We start from the raw sequence: 11,136 nt of genomic DNA on the forward strand, positions 1-11,136 counted from the left end.
GCGTGCTTTGTTTTGCGCATGTTTTGAATTGCTGGGCATGGTTCCATCTACGATCTCTATAATTCTTGAAATTTACTTCCTAGCTGCTGGGCATCATTTGCAATTATAATGCTGTCACGGGCGGAAAAGAGATAGCCTAATTAATCACTGTCAATACCGGTCCCTATTTACCACAGGAGTTTTGCTGTTGCTCTTGTAACAGGCTGACTGGGGATAATTTATATAAAAATGTATTTCTTCATTTTATATCACTGAAAACGTTTCCTTAGCATCATGGTCACTGTACATAAATTCCCTGGAAGCAATGGGGCATAACTAAATGGCATAGATTCATTTATTATATTCAGCAAATTATGTCTGAGCTGCTACTCCAGCACTCCGGCCCCCACTGAGCTCAGCGTAGAAGAATGACTGACGGGGACCTTAAAAGCTTCCGTGGTTCCCTGAGCTTGGTCAGGATCCTCTGGTCACCCACAAAAAGTCTGAATGAAGAGTCTGCTCCCAGGGATTCAAATGGGGCTATTTAACTGGTTCCTTAACATTCCATTGGTCACATGACTTCCTAATAGAAACCCCAGCACCCTATGATTGCTCCATTGATTGTCCAACCAACAGGACTTTGCATCCAGGGGCTGATAAGTCCCAGTGACTAGCTGAGCTCAGCCTGTGCGTCACAGCTATGACAGTTCCTTAAGCAGCTTGCTCCAGTAGGGCCTCCATCTTCTTGGACTGGGCAGCAGTTTTAAGCACGCAGAAATGAGAAATGCCAAATGGAGCATTAGTCCTGGTCACCATTCCTCACAGATGCCCTGCCCACACGCTCCTTTCCCTTGGCCTTGATTTTGCCGCCTGTGTTCGCCTGTGTTCTGTTAATTTCTCTTCCTACACAGGGCTGCTGCACTCAGACAGGTACCCAGCAAACACATGTAACCACGTACACATGAGGAGTCGTCGCCATCTTCCCTTATCAAAGGCTTTTTCTTTACCAGACATCTTGCTAGATGGCTTGTGTTTCCCACTATTTTCCTGGATTTTCAGCAAAATCCCTAGGAAGTAAATATTATTAATCCAGTGACCTCACAGAGATCTAGCAGGCTGGTGTCACTTACAAACTCTGGTGAAACCAGCTAGACTCCAACCCCACCTCCCCGAGCCGAACACCCCCAGGGATTACCTTCAGAGCCACTGGCCCCTCGATGGACCAGGATTGTCTCTGCTCAATGAGTTGCTCACGCTCCAGGATCCCCTGACTCTTTCTTCTAGTTGAAATCTCTCTTCAAATGGCCTTTGAAACTTTTAGGTTGTTCTTTGCAATAAGCTGAGATGGTATCTGCTTAAGGAAGATGGATGAAGGTCACAGGGGTGGTCACAAACACGTCCAGATGGCTTTTAGTCAACCATCCAGGCAGATTTTGTAATTTAAGAAAGATTGACTTGTGGCCCTTTCAGCATTTCTGAGTGTCCTCTGTCAACTCAGCACTGTGGCATTTGCTGTGTGGGGCCTGTGCGCTGGACCCTGTCCGCAGATAAGAGCACAGGCTAAGCCCTAGCCCAGGGGACACTTTCCAAAGGCCATCAAGGAAAGAGAAGAAAAGCTGAACTCAGTATTTCAGAGACTGCAGAGATGATTCTGGACATCAAAATATCTCAGCATCTGCTCTGCACGCAGGCTATCAGATCCATCCCTGACCCCCAATTCATAGAAATTACATTCCCCCCCCCCCATTGATGATAGTGCATGGGCTTCATCTGTATCCATCTCCTTATTTCTCTGCTTGGAAGTATTCTGCCCACTCTCTTTGGAGCAAGCGTGTATGGGAAAAGCAGAGCCCTCTCCCCTTGAACACTAACAGTTCTAGTCCATGCTCAGAGAAATGGGGCTTCAGAGCAACGATAACTCTCCTAGTCCTTCTGTGCTGTTGGTCTTGGCTAGCCCTGGGATGAGACTTCTGAAATACTCACCTTTAACCATACGGACGTGCAACAGCCCAAAGTAACAAACCACTAAAGGGAGTTTGTGGTTACAGACAACATCTAAATGGAGACAGGTCTGAAGGGCCAAATGCAGAGAAGGAGGAGATTCCATGGAGTCTCTTTTGAGGAAACCAGGGGCTGTGTACACTTGGTCATGGGTCCCTAATGATGCCCTGGATTCTAGAGTCTAGACCCATCTGCCGGACTCATCCGAACGCCTGAACAATATCGTAAGACACATGTCACTCTGGCTGTATCATAAACCAATCACAACTGATACCCTGTGGGTTCTGGACAAAGAGGGCTTGCCCTGCAAGCGGGAGGACCTGAGTTCAGCACCCACGAAGGAAGTTCGAGGTGACAGCATACGCCTATAACCCCGAGCTGAGAAGTCAAAGGTGGAGTCCTTGAAGCTTATTGCTAGCCAAACTAGTCAGTGAGTTCCCAGTTCGGTGAGAGACCCTGCCTCAAAAGTTAGGGCAAAGATTGGTTTCAAAAAACACTATAGGTTAAGCCCTGGCCTTTGTATGCATTTACACACAGGTGCATACACATCTCCACATGTGTGCCCTTGAGTCCACACACACACACACACACACACACACACACGACATACTGTGGTGATACATCCTGACTTTTACAACTGTATTTCCAGGACTCCAGCCCTTCAGTTCCACCCCCGTTGTCCCTAGGCCATCACTTATAACCATTCCTTCCCAAATGCCCCTCTGTCTCCACACATCCACCGGCATTAACACTCTCTCCATCCTACCTTAATTTTTTTATTTTTTACTTGAAGCTTCTTTATGAGGTAGAGTACCCCCAGCTAGTTTGGGGTGCTGTGAGGACACAGCCCAGCTCAGACACTCAGCTTTCTAGGTCATCACAGTCCTACCTTTCATGACTGACACTGCCCACAGTGGACCGTGGGACTGGTCTCTTTTAGGAGCCCCTCTTCACTAAGATTTACCGGAGACTTGGACTCACCAGACTCCCCAGGTTGCCTCCTCTTTCTCTTCCCTCCCCACAGCCGCCTGTGCTGGTTAAATTAGTCAAAACAGGGCTATCTATTCAAACCCAACAGTCTACCAAACTGGGAGAGAACATAGGAAGGAGCCTCCACCAAGACATTAAGAACAGTTTTTTTAAATGGCTCCATAGTCAGAGAAGGAGCAGGGTCCCTACGGCTGGTTGTTTCCTGCTGGCAGTCAGGGCAGGATTACAGGACAGTACGACCACCATCCGCTGCTGAGCCCCCCTGAGAAAAGTCTCAGGCGGTGGTGGCTGAACCAGCAGTGAGACCCCCATCAGACTCGGTCTTAGCCACCCAGCTCGTGTGGAAAAGCAAACAGGCCCGGGCCATGCCCTTTGGACCTTTGGCAATTCTCCCTAAGCCAGGGCCTCCTATAAAGGGAGCGCTTTTCAGGTGGCCGGGCATTCCCGTCAGTGCCTGTGGTGAATCGAGTACCTGTCTGGGTGCCACCTCGAGAGAGCCTGCGGAAAGAGCAGCGGGGCTAGGCCGTGGCCAGGCCAAAGCCAGGGTACCATCCCACCCATCCATCGGCCATGGGCCCACGGAGGCCTGTGCTGCGGTCGCCGCTGCTACTGCTGTTCCTGCTACTGTTCTTAGACACCAGCGTCTGGGCTCGTGAGTGAGGGGAGAAGGCTGGGAGAAAGTCAGGGTGGAACCAGAGCCCTCGGTTGTGGCTTCAAATCCATCCGTTACATCAGGGAATGGAAACGGGTGGCAGGGAGACCTCTAGGTAGCTGGGTTGGAAGGAGGGCAGCTGCAGGGGTCCTAGGGAAAAGGTGGTGAGAACTAGAGCTAGCAGGTGGCTACTCCGGACCCCAGGCAAGAGTCAGGGATGGGAAAGCTAGAAAAACTCTCGACAGCCCTAAAATAATTAAGGCCTCTGAGAGGTCCGTCCTGTCGGCTCCTGGGACTCACGGAAAACACGGGAAAGTCAAGGGTTCATTTTTCTCTTACAGAAGATGAAGTCCTGGAAAGCACCAGCTCGAACTGTCCAAGTAAGGCATTTCTTCACAGCGCACGCCGGGCTCCTCCAATGCTCTTTCTCCTCTCCATCCATCCTCCTCTGCCTCCGTTCCTAAGGGCCTTTCTTCCACACAGTACCCACATCCTAAGATTAGGGGACACTGCTCTGACCCCTGGAAGCCAAGGTTTTGCGTCTCTGCACATCCAATCTCCTTTTGCAAAGGGAAGGAGACTTCCTATATGTCCTTTCTGTGCTGTTCCAGCGCTTGGTCCAGAGGTGGGGTAGAGAAGAGAGAGACCTTGGGCACTGTGAGGAGACATTACTGTGCTGTTTATCACGGACTAATCATTGATTCCTAGTATGTGAGGATGAGGAAATGCCGACTTTAACCTTTGTGCAGAACTCCAGACCTCTCCTCCCCTTCCTATTTACCTGACCCTCTGGGTCACAGGATCAGTCCTTACAGCGATACGCAGTGTTCTCGGGAGCGCGCCAGCGTTGGCCTCTCCTCTCATGGGGCAGCACCGCCATCTGGTGGTTATTTGGCAGTACTACATCTGGATTCGTAGCCAGTTATTTTTCTCAAGTCAATCAGAAAATTCCCGTCAAGCTTAGTGGAAAGAAACTTCCAGAAGTTTCTTCTTGGGGGGGTCTCCAAAAGTCAACTAGACAGCCCTAACAACTAACATTGTCTCAGGCATTTCAAAGTCAGATCAGGACATCATCTTCACACAGAGAAAACGCTTAGCTTTATCCCTTTGATAACTTTGATAATTTTTCAAAATGTCTTCCTACAGATTTTTGTAGGCTCCATTAACTGATGCTTAGTGCCCTCCCTTTTGTGTACTTTAGACGGTCTAAGGAATCCCAAATAATTTAAACATCAGACTCAGAAGGAAAAAAAAGATGTCATTGTTAAATCTATAAAGACAAATTAAGCATAATGCAAAATCAACCGCAAGTGACTTGAGTTTGGCCACCACTTTCATTCCCTCTGCCGCTGCCCCTCTCTGTCCAGCAGTAGCTGCCTTAAGAAAGTTGCTTCAGCTTCAGGGCTGACGTATTTTCTCCTCACTTCAGAAGATGCAACCCGATTCAAGCACCTCCGGAAGTACGTGTACAACTATGAGGCAGAGAGTTCCAGCGGCATCCGGGGCACTGCTGATTCCAGAAGCGCCACCAAGATCAACTGCAAGGTATGGAGGATAAGGGCGAGAGGGACCTGCAGCTACCGAGCCTTGTCCCACCGTGGGCCCCTCAGAGAACCGTCCAGCAGTTCCCAGCGTATGCTGGAACTTCATACTACAATAAGTCACCTGAACGAGTAAACTGCCACAGAAAAACTTTCCAGACAGATTATTCTCCCGTTAGCTTCCAAAGTGTAATAGTTGGTCACAGTCTAGGAGGCCCGCAGGATCGGCCTGTAGATCTGACTGTGAGAGACGCCAGTGAGGACTCCAAAGAAGGTAGTTACTGCACAAGAGCGCAGAACATGCAGCTTTTCTGATGTCAAACATAATATGGAGAATTTTTTTCCTGAAAGTAATTTATTTTTTTAAGTTATTTATTTATTAAAGATCTCTGCCTCCTCCCCGCCACTGCTTCCCATTTCCCTCCCCCTCCCCCGATCAAGTCCCCCGCCCTCCTCAGCCCAAAGAGCAATCAAGGTTCCCTGCCCTGTGAGAAGTCCAAGGAACCCCCACCTCCATCCAGGTCTAGTAAGGTGAGCATCCAAACTGCCTAGACTCCCACAAAGTTAGTAAATGCAGTAGGATCAAAAACCCATTGCCATTGTTCTTGAGTTCTCAGTAGTCCTCATTGTCCGCTATGTTCAGCAAGTCCGGTTTTATCCCAGGCTTTTTCAGACCCAGGCCAGCTGGCCTTGGTGAATTCCCAATAGAACATCCCCATTGTCTCAGTGTGTGGGTGCACCCCTCGCGGTCCTGAGTTCCTTGCTTGTGCTCTCTCTCCTTCTGCTCCTGATTTGGACCTTGAGATTTCTGTCCGGTGCTCCAATGTGGGTCTCTGTCTCTGTCTCCTTTCATCGCCTGATGAAGGTTAATATTCAGGAGGATGCCTTTATGTTTTTCTTTGGGTTCACCTTCTTATTTAGCTTCTGTAGGATCACAAATTATAGGCTCAATGTCCTTTATTTATGGCTAGAAACCAAATATGAGTGAGTACATCCCATGATCATCTTTTTGGGTCTGGCTTACCTCACTCAACATAGTGTTTTCTATTTCTGTCCATTTGTGTGCAAAATTCAAGAAGTCATTGTTTTTTACTGCTGAGTAGTACTCTAATATGTATATATTCTATACTTTCTTCATCCATTCTTCCATTGAAGGGCATCTCGGCTGTTTCCAGGTTCTGGCTATTACGAACAATGCTGCTATGAACACAGTTGAGCATATACTTTTGTTGTATGAGGGAATAGGGAGAATTTGAAAGCACTTGATTTGGTAAAATGCAATGTTGCTTATTGAGAGACAATACTCTATCCCCGGCTGTGCAGATAAAGCATATCCAAGGGCTGCTACTGAGGTCTGCAAGGGGAGGAGGAGCCCATTTTGCTGAGCTCTCTTTTCCCTCTTGGGCCACAGTGCTGATCTTCACACACAGATGGGCATTAGCCACAGGTGGCCGTTTAAGTTGAATAAAATTTAAAATTCAGTTCTTACTCCCACTAGCGATATTTCAGTATAGCCAACGTCCACCTGTGGCCCATGCAGCTGCTTTAGATGACACACAAAGAGTTTCTCCATCGTGCTGGAGGGCTCTTTCAATAGCTCCAGAAAACAACCAAGAACCAGTTTTGAGCTGCCCAGGTTTGACGCTTTCAGCAGGCTCCGGTAGGTAGAGTTTGAGGGAATGTCGGTGGGAAAAGGTTTGCTTTTCCTGCTTGCTACTTTTTGTTGCTTTGTTTCATTTTGTTTTCTTAACTCCACTGTGCATTTCTCCGAAGCAATCACCCCAGATTCTTTATAAGTAAAATGAGTCCATTTAAAACCAATGCAAGGACTCCCTCCTTCCCATGCGTAGGGGCAAATATAAACTTCTTAACTCAGGAAGGTGAGCTACGGTAAGCCTAGGGACACATGAGATGTGTTTAGAATGTGTGGTCCTGGGGACTCGATGACCATGTTCTCAGCAGCTTTCCCTCAGTTTCCTGATTGGAGACTGGGCTGCATGGATGTTCCCCAAACTCAGTGTGTCACTACTTTCCATTCTCAGGTAGAGCTGGAGGTCCCCCAACTCTGCAGTTTCATCATGAGGACCACCCAGTGTACCCTTAAAGAGGTGTATGGCTTCAACCCTGAGGGCAAGGCCTTGATGAAGAAAACCAAGAACTCTGATGAGTTTGCAGCTGCCATGTCCAGGTAAGGCATGGGCTTATGTCTCTGAGTACCTAAACTTTGCGAGTGCTACTTGAGGCGAGCATGGTCCACGCGTGTACGCCTGCGTCTGTGGAAATATGAGAGTGGGAGGCATGACAGGCGTGCCTCTCAGTGCTAGCATTTGTAGTCAGTGCTTATCACAGATCAGGTTACTGTGGAGTTTTCATGTTTATCAAAAAGAGGGAACGATTATTGACCCTCCTTAGTTAAGTTTCCTTGATTATCATCTAAATCGTTCTGCCAGCAGAGCTCACGGTTGAAGCACTTTTGCGACTCTAAAGCTGAGATGGTTTGTTTAAACAAGTAAGATCCTGTTTAAACTGAACAAGGATGATGCCTTCGGGTCTTCGGGGTAGGTCAGGCAGCACTCGCTGCTCTGAGATCATAAACAGAGCATGGACCCCCATGTACTTATGAGGGCGTGGCTTAGGTTCAGCACAGGACAAAGGGAAGGCAGATCCTTAGCAGTCTCCTGCCTGTGACTGGTAGGTGGCCACTGTGCACTGGAGACTGGGCTGCCATTTATAGCTGGCATCTCTCCCAACACAGTAGTGACAGTGCTGTTCCGATCTTCAAGCATTGTCAACAACACTGTTGGCTTATGCCCATTTAGTTTAGGACACATTAAATGTGTGGAACACAGGTAGTTGCAGGGATGTTAACTTGGTAGCAGGGGAAACTCTCTTCCCTTGCCTATTTTTTTTCTTAGATTTTTTTTTAAATGTTAGAACCTTGTCTTTCTCTGAAAGACAGGCAAAAATGGTTCTGCTTCCATCCAACTGCCTTACTTTATTAGAGACGTAGATGTGAGGGGAGCTGTGGTGGCAGAGGAAGTAGCAGTTATTCCGTGGTCCTTTCTCATCTTCAAACACAAGAGATTTCTCCTTTGGACCACAAGGACTTGCCAGACTTGCATGTCTGTGTCTAGAATACTCTGAGAGGTCCAGAGCTGTGGGAGACAGACCTGGTGTTCTTCTCCCAGGGGCTTAACTAAGAGCAGGTACAGCCAGGCCCTTGGCAGCTCAAGCAGTCCCCAATAGGAAGTCAGTTCCTAGGATCAAAGTTGACCTGGACCTCCATCTTGGCCTCAGAGTGAATGAATGATAAAGTGATGTCTGACGACCATAGGAGAAGAAGGCTCAGAGTCACTGGAAATCAATAATGCAAATGATGTGTTACAAAAGACTGTCTCAGCCACACCCAGAGAGCTACAAAACTTGAGATGGCACCCATGGCTACAGGGAAGGAAATACGTTCTCGTACACTAGTGGTAGACACAAGAGTCACTAAACAATGCCCAGTCTCATCGACAGTATTTGTCCCTTGACATAGCAGTGCTCATCTCTGGGACTCTGGCTCATCTAAATTAAACAGCCGTGTGTGAAAACAGATGCATAAGGCTGTTTATTTCTATATCATTTGTGGGACCAAAACAGAAGTCCAGGATGAGAGAAAGTCAATGCCCTTAAGTGAGGCAATATTTAAGGACCCACAAATAACCAAAGGATGAAATGCTGTGTAGCCTTAGTAGAGACGCTAGGGGAACTACGCCAAGTGATTCAGGTCTTCCCAGAATATAATTAAATGAGAAAATTAAGATGAAGGCAGGTACGCATAATGCAATGTTCCTTGTGTAAAACATAAAATAAAAATCTCTGTGTTTGCATCCTTGCAAGTCTGTATAGAATTATATTAATGGGGTGATGACATTGAAGGATGCAGGAAGATGCCCATAGGAAGGGTGAGGATGAAAGAAGACAAGGGGAACAGAGAAGGGAGGGATGAACCCAGCCAAAAAGAAGGGCAAGGGGAAACGGAAAGAGAAAAGCGACAGCGACACATATTTGTAGACTTTGGGGAAATGCATGTGGAAGATGGAAATATATATATAATGTGTCCAAAGACGAACTGAAGAGTTGCCCAGTTCTGGCTCCCTCTGTGGGCTTACCCTGGAAGAAGGTCTTTATTGTGAGCATGCACCTCCTTTCTCCCGGGACAGGTTCGAGCTCAAGTTGGCCACTCCTGAAGGGAAACAAGTGGTCCTTTACCCCGACAAGGACGAGCCTAAACACATCCTGAACATCAAGAGGGGCATCATTTCTGCCCTGCTGGTTCCTCCTGAGACAGAAGAGGACAAGCAAGTGTTGCTCCTGGTGAGAAGTTTAAAGGCTGGTGACAGTGGCCTTGCAAAGTATGTCTTCCTATCTCAGAGGCCATGTTGTCCCTTGATGGGCAGTAGAGTGGTTACATGGCAAACCCTGGATTGATATGAATACCAGGGATCCGAGTTCCCCCATGTCCCCAGATCTTACCAATAGATCGTCCTGAGCAGGTTCGTGGTACTGAGTCTAATGTTAAAGCTTTTCCTGGGGTCTCTTAACCAATCCACATGCTCTGGTTAAGGGTTTTTTTCCTGTGCTCATAGTTTAGCACAAGAAAGTCTTATGTATTTTAGACACCAAAAAAAAAATTGGAATACACTGTATTTCGAATCAACCTCAGAGAGAATTCAATGTACTCAGACACAAGAACATGAGCCCATCCTGTGTTGTAAGCTCTCAGCTCCACTATGCTTGAACGATAGAGATTCAACCTGCCTGGCCCTGCCCTGGGAACCACCTCTCCTGGGTCTGACCATGCTCCCACCCCTGCCATACCAGCTGGCCTTTCATAGCACTGCTACCCTCTTCCTGGGAGCAAAGAAAACTCTCCCTCGCAACAATCCTGCCTCTGGTCCAAGGCTTCTTTCCCAGCCCCTCTCCAGCTCCCGAAGTTGTTTTCCCATACTGAGCAGACCTGACCTTACCTTGGTCTTGCACAGGATACCGTGTATGGAAACTGCTCAACTCAGGTCACCGTGAACTCGAGAAAGGGCACCGTGGCAACAGAGATGTCCACAGAGAGAAACCTGCAGCAATGTGAAGGGTTCCAGCCCACCAGCACGAGTGTCAGCCCTCTGGCCCTCATCAAAGGCCTGGTGAGTCTCGTACTGTCTCCTCATATGCAACTGACTTCTGTGGAAAATTTTGGAATGGTCTACCTAGTAGAGATCTCAGGGAAGAGCCTGTCTAGCTTGTCCACTATGTAGACCCCAGTGGGACCCCAGGACCAGACTACCAAGGCTGAAGGACTGTTATTAATTATGCTGGACTGGATTTGGGTTCTGGACTCCTACCCTAGAGCTTGGTCCTTCCCGATATCCCTCTGACACAGCACCAAGCCTGTATATCTCTGAGATGACTTATTTGTCACTTCTCTTCCCCATTCAAGATCTGGGTGTCCTAAGCGAAGGACCCATGCTCTCTCGCCTTTCTCAGTCCAGGAAGTGACATGATTGTGCCTCAGCTTCTTGTTCTTCCACCCCCAGTTGAACCCAACTAGACCTAAGTCCTCCAGGTCCTGCCTAAGCCACCCTCTCAGTACTAACCTCCTTTGCTGCCACACAGGGTCCTATAGTACATGTTATCTAAGGTTGCCCAGTCCCTGTAACATGTTCTAAAGTATAAGTCACAAGTTGTCTTGGTCAACATGAACTGTTGAACAATTCCTGCCATCTCTCCCAATCTTCTTAGACATTGTCCTTGAAGCTAGAAAGAGATAATCTGATAACCATGAGGACCAGACTTATACAAGGTCAATGCACTGGTTTGGCATCTGAGAATCTGTTCTGTGCTCATCCTTGTTCTGGGTAGCACTGAGGGAAAGAGGAAGACAGGAAGGAAGGAAGGAAGGAAGGAAGGAAGGAAGGAAGGAAGGAAGGAAGGAAG

At 47.8% G+C, this 11,136-nt stretch overlaps 1 protein-coding gene across 1 annotated transcript in view; it reads left to right on the forward strand.

The window, feature by feature from the left end:
* Window positions 1-3,540: 3,540 nt before the first annotated feature.
* The window catches only part of Apob (apolipoprotein B), a 38,163-nt gene continuing 30,567 nt past the window's right edge, over window positions 3,541-11,136 (forward strand). The window contains exons 1-6 of the mRNA XM_005360576.3: window positions 3,541-3,622; window positions 3,964-4,002; window positions 5,052-5,167; window positions 7,206-7,351; window positions 9,369-9,522; window positions 10,191-10,346. Of these exons, the coding sequence (XP_005360633.1) occupies window positions 3,541-3,622; window positions 3,964-4,002; window positions 5,052-5,167; window positions 7,206-7,351; window positions 9,369-9,522; window positions 10,191-10,346 (693 nt within the window). The remainder of the gene's footprint in view (window positions 3,623-3,963; window positions 4,003-5,051; window positions 5,168-7,205; window positions 7,352-9,368; window positions 9,523-10,190; window positions 10,347-11,136) is intronic.

Source organism: Microtus ochrogaster, linkage group LG3 (assembly GCF_000317375.1).
Source record: "Microtus ochrogaster isolate Prairie Vole_2 linkage group LG3, MicOch1.0, whole genome shotgun sequence".
Classification (NCBI taxonomy): Eukaryota; Metazoa; Chordata; class Mammalia; order Rodentia; family Cricetidae; genus Microtus; species Microtus ochrogaster.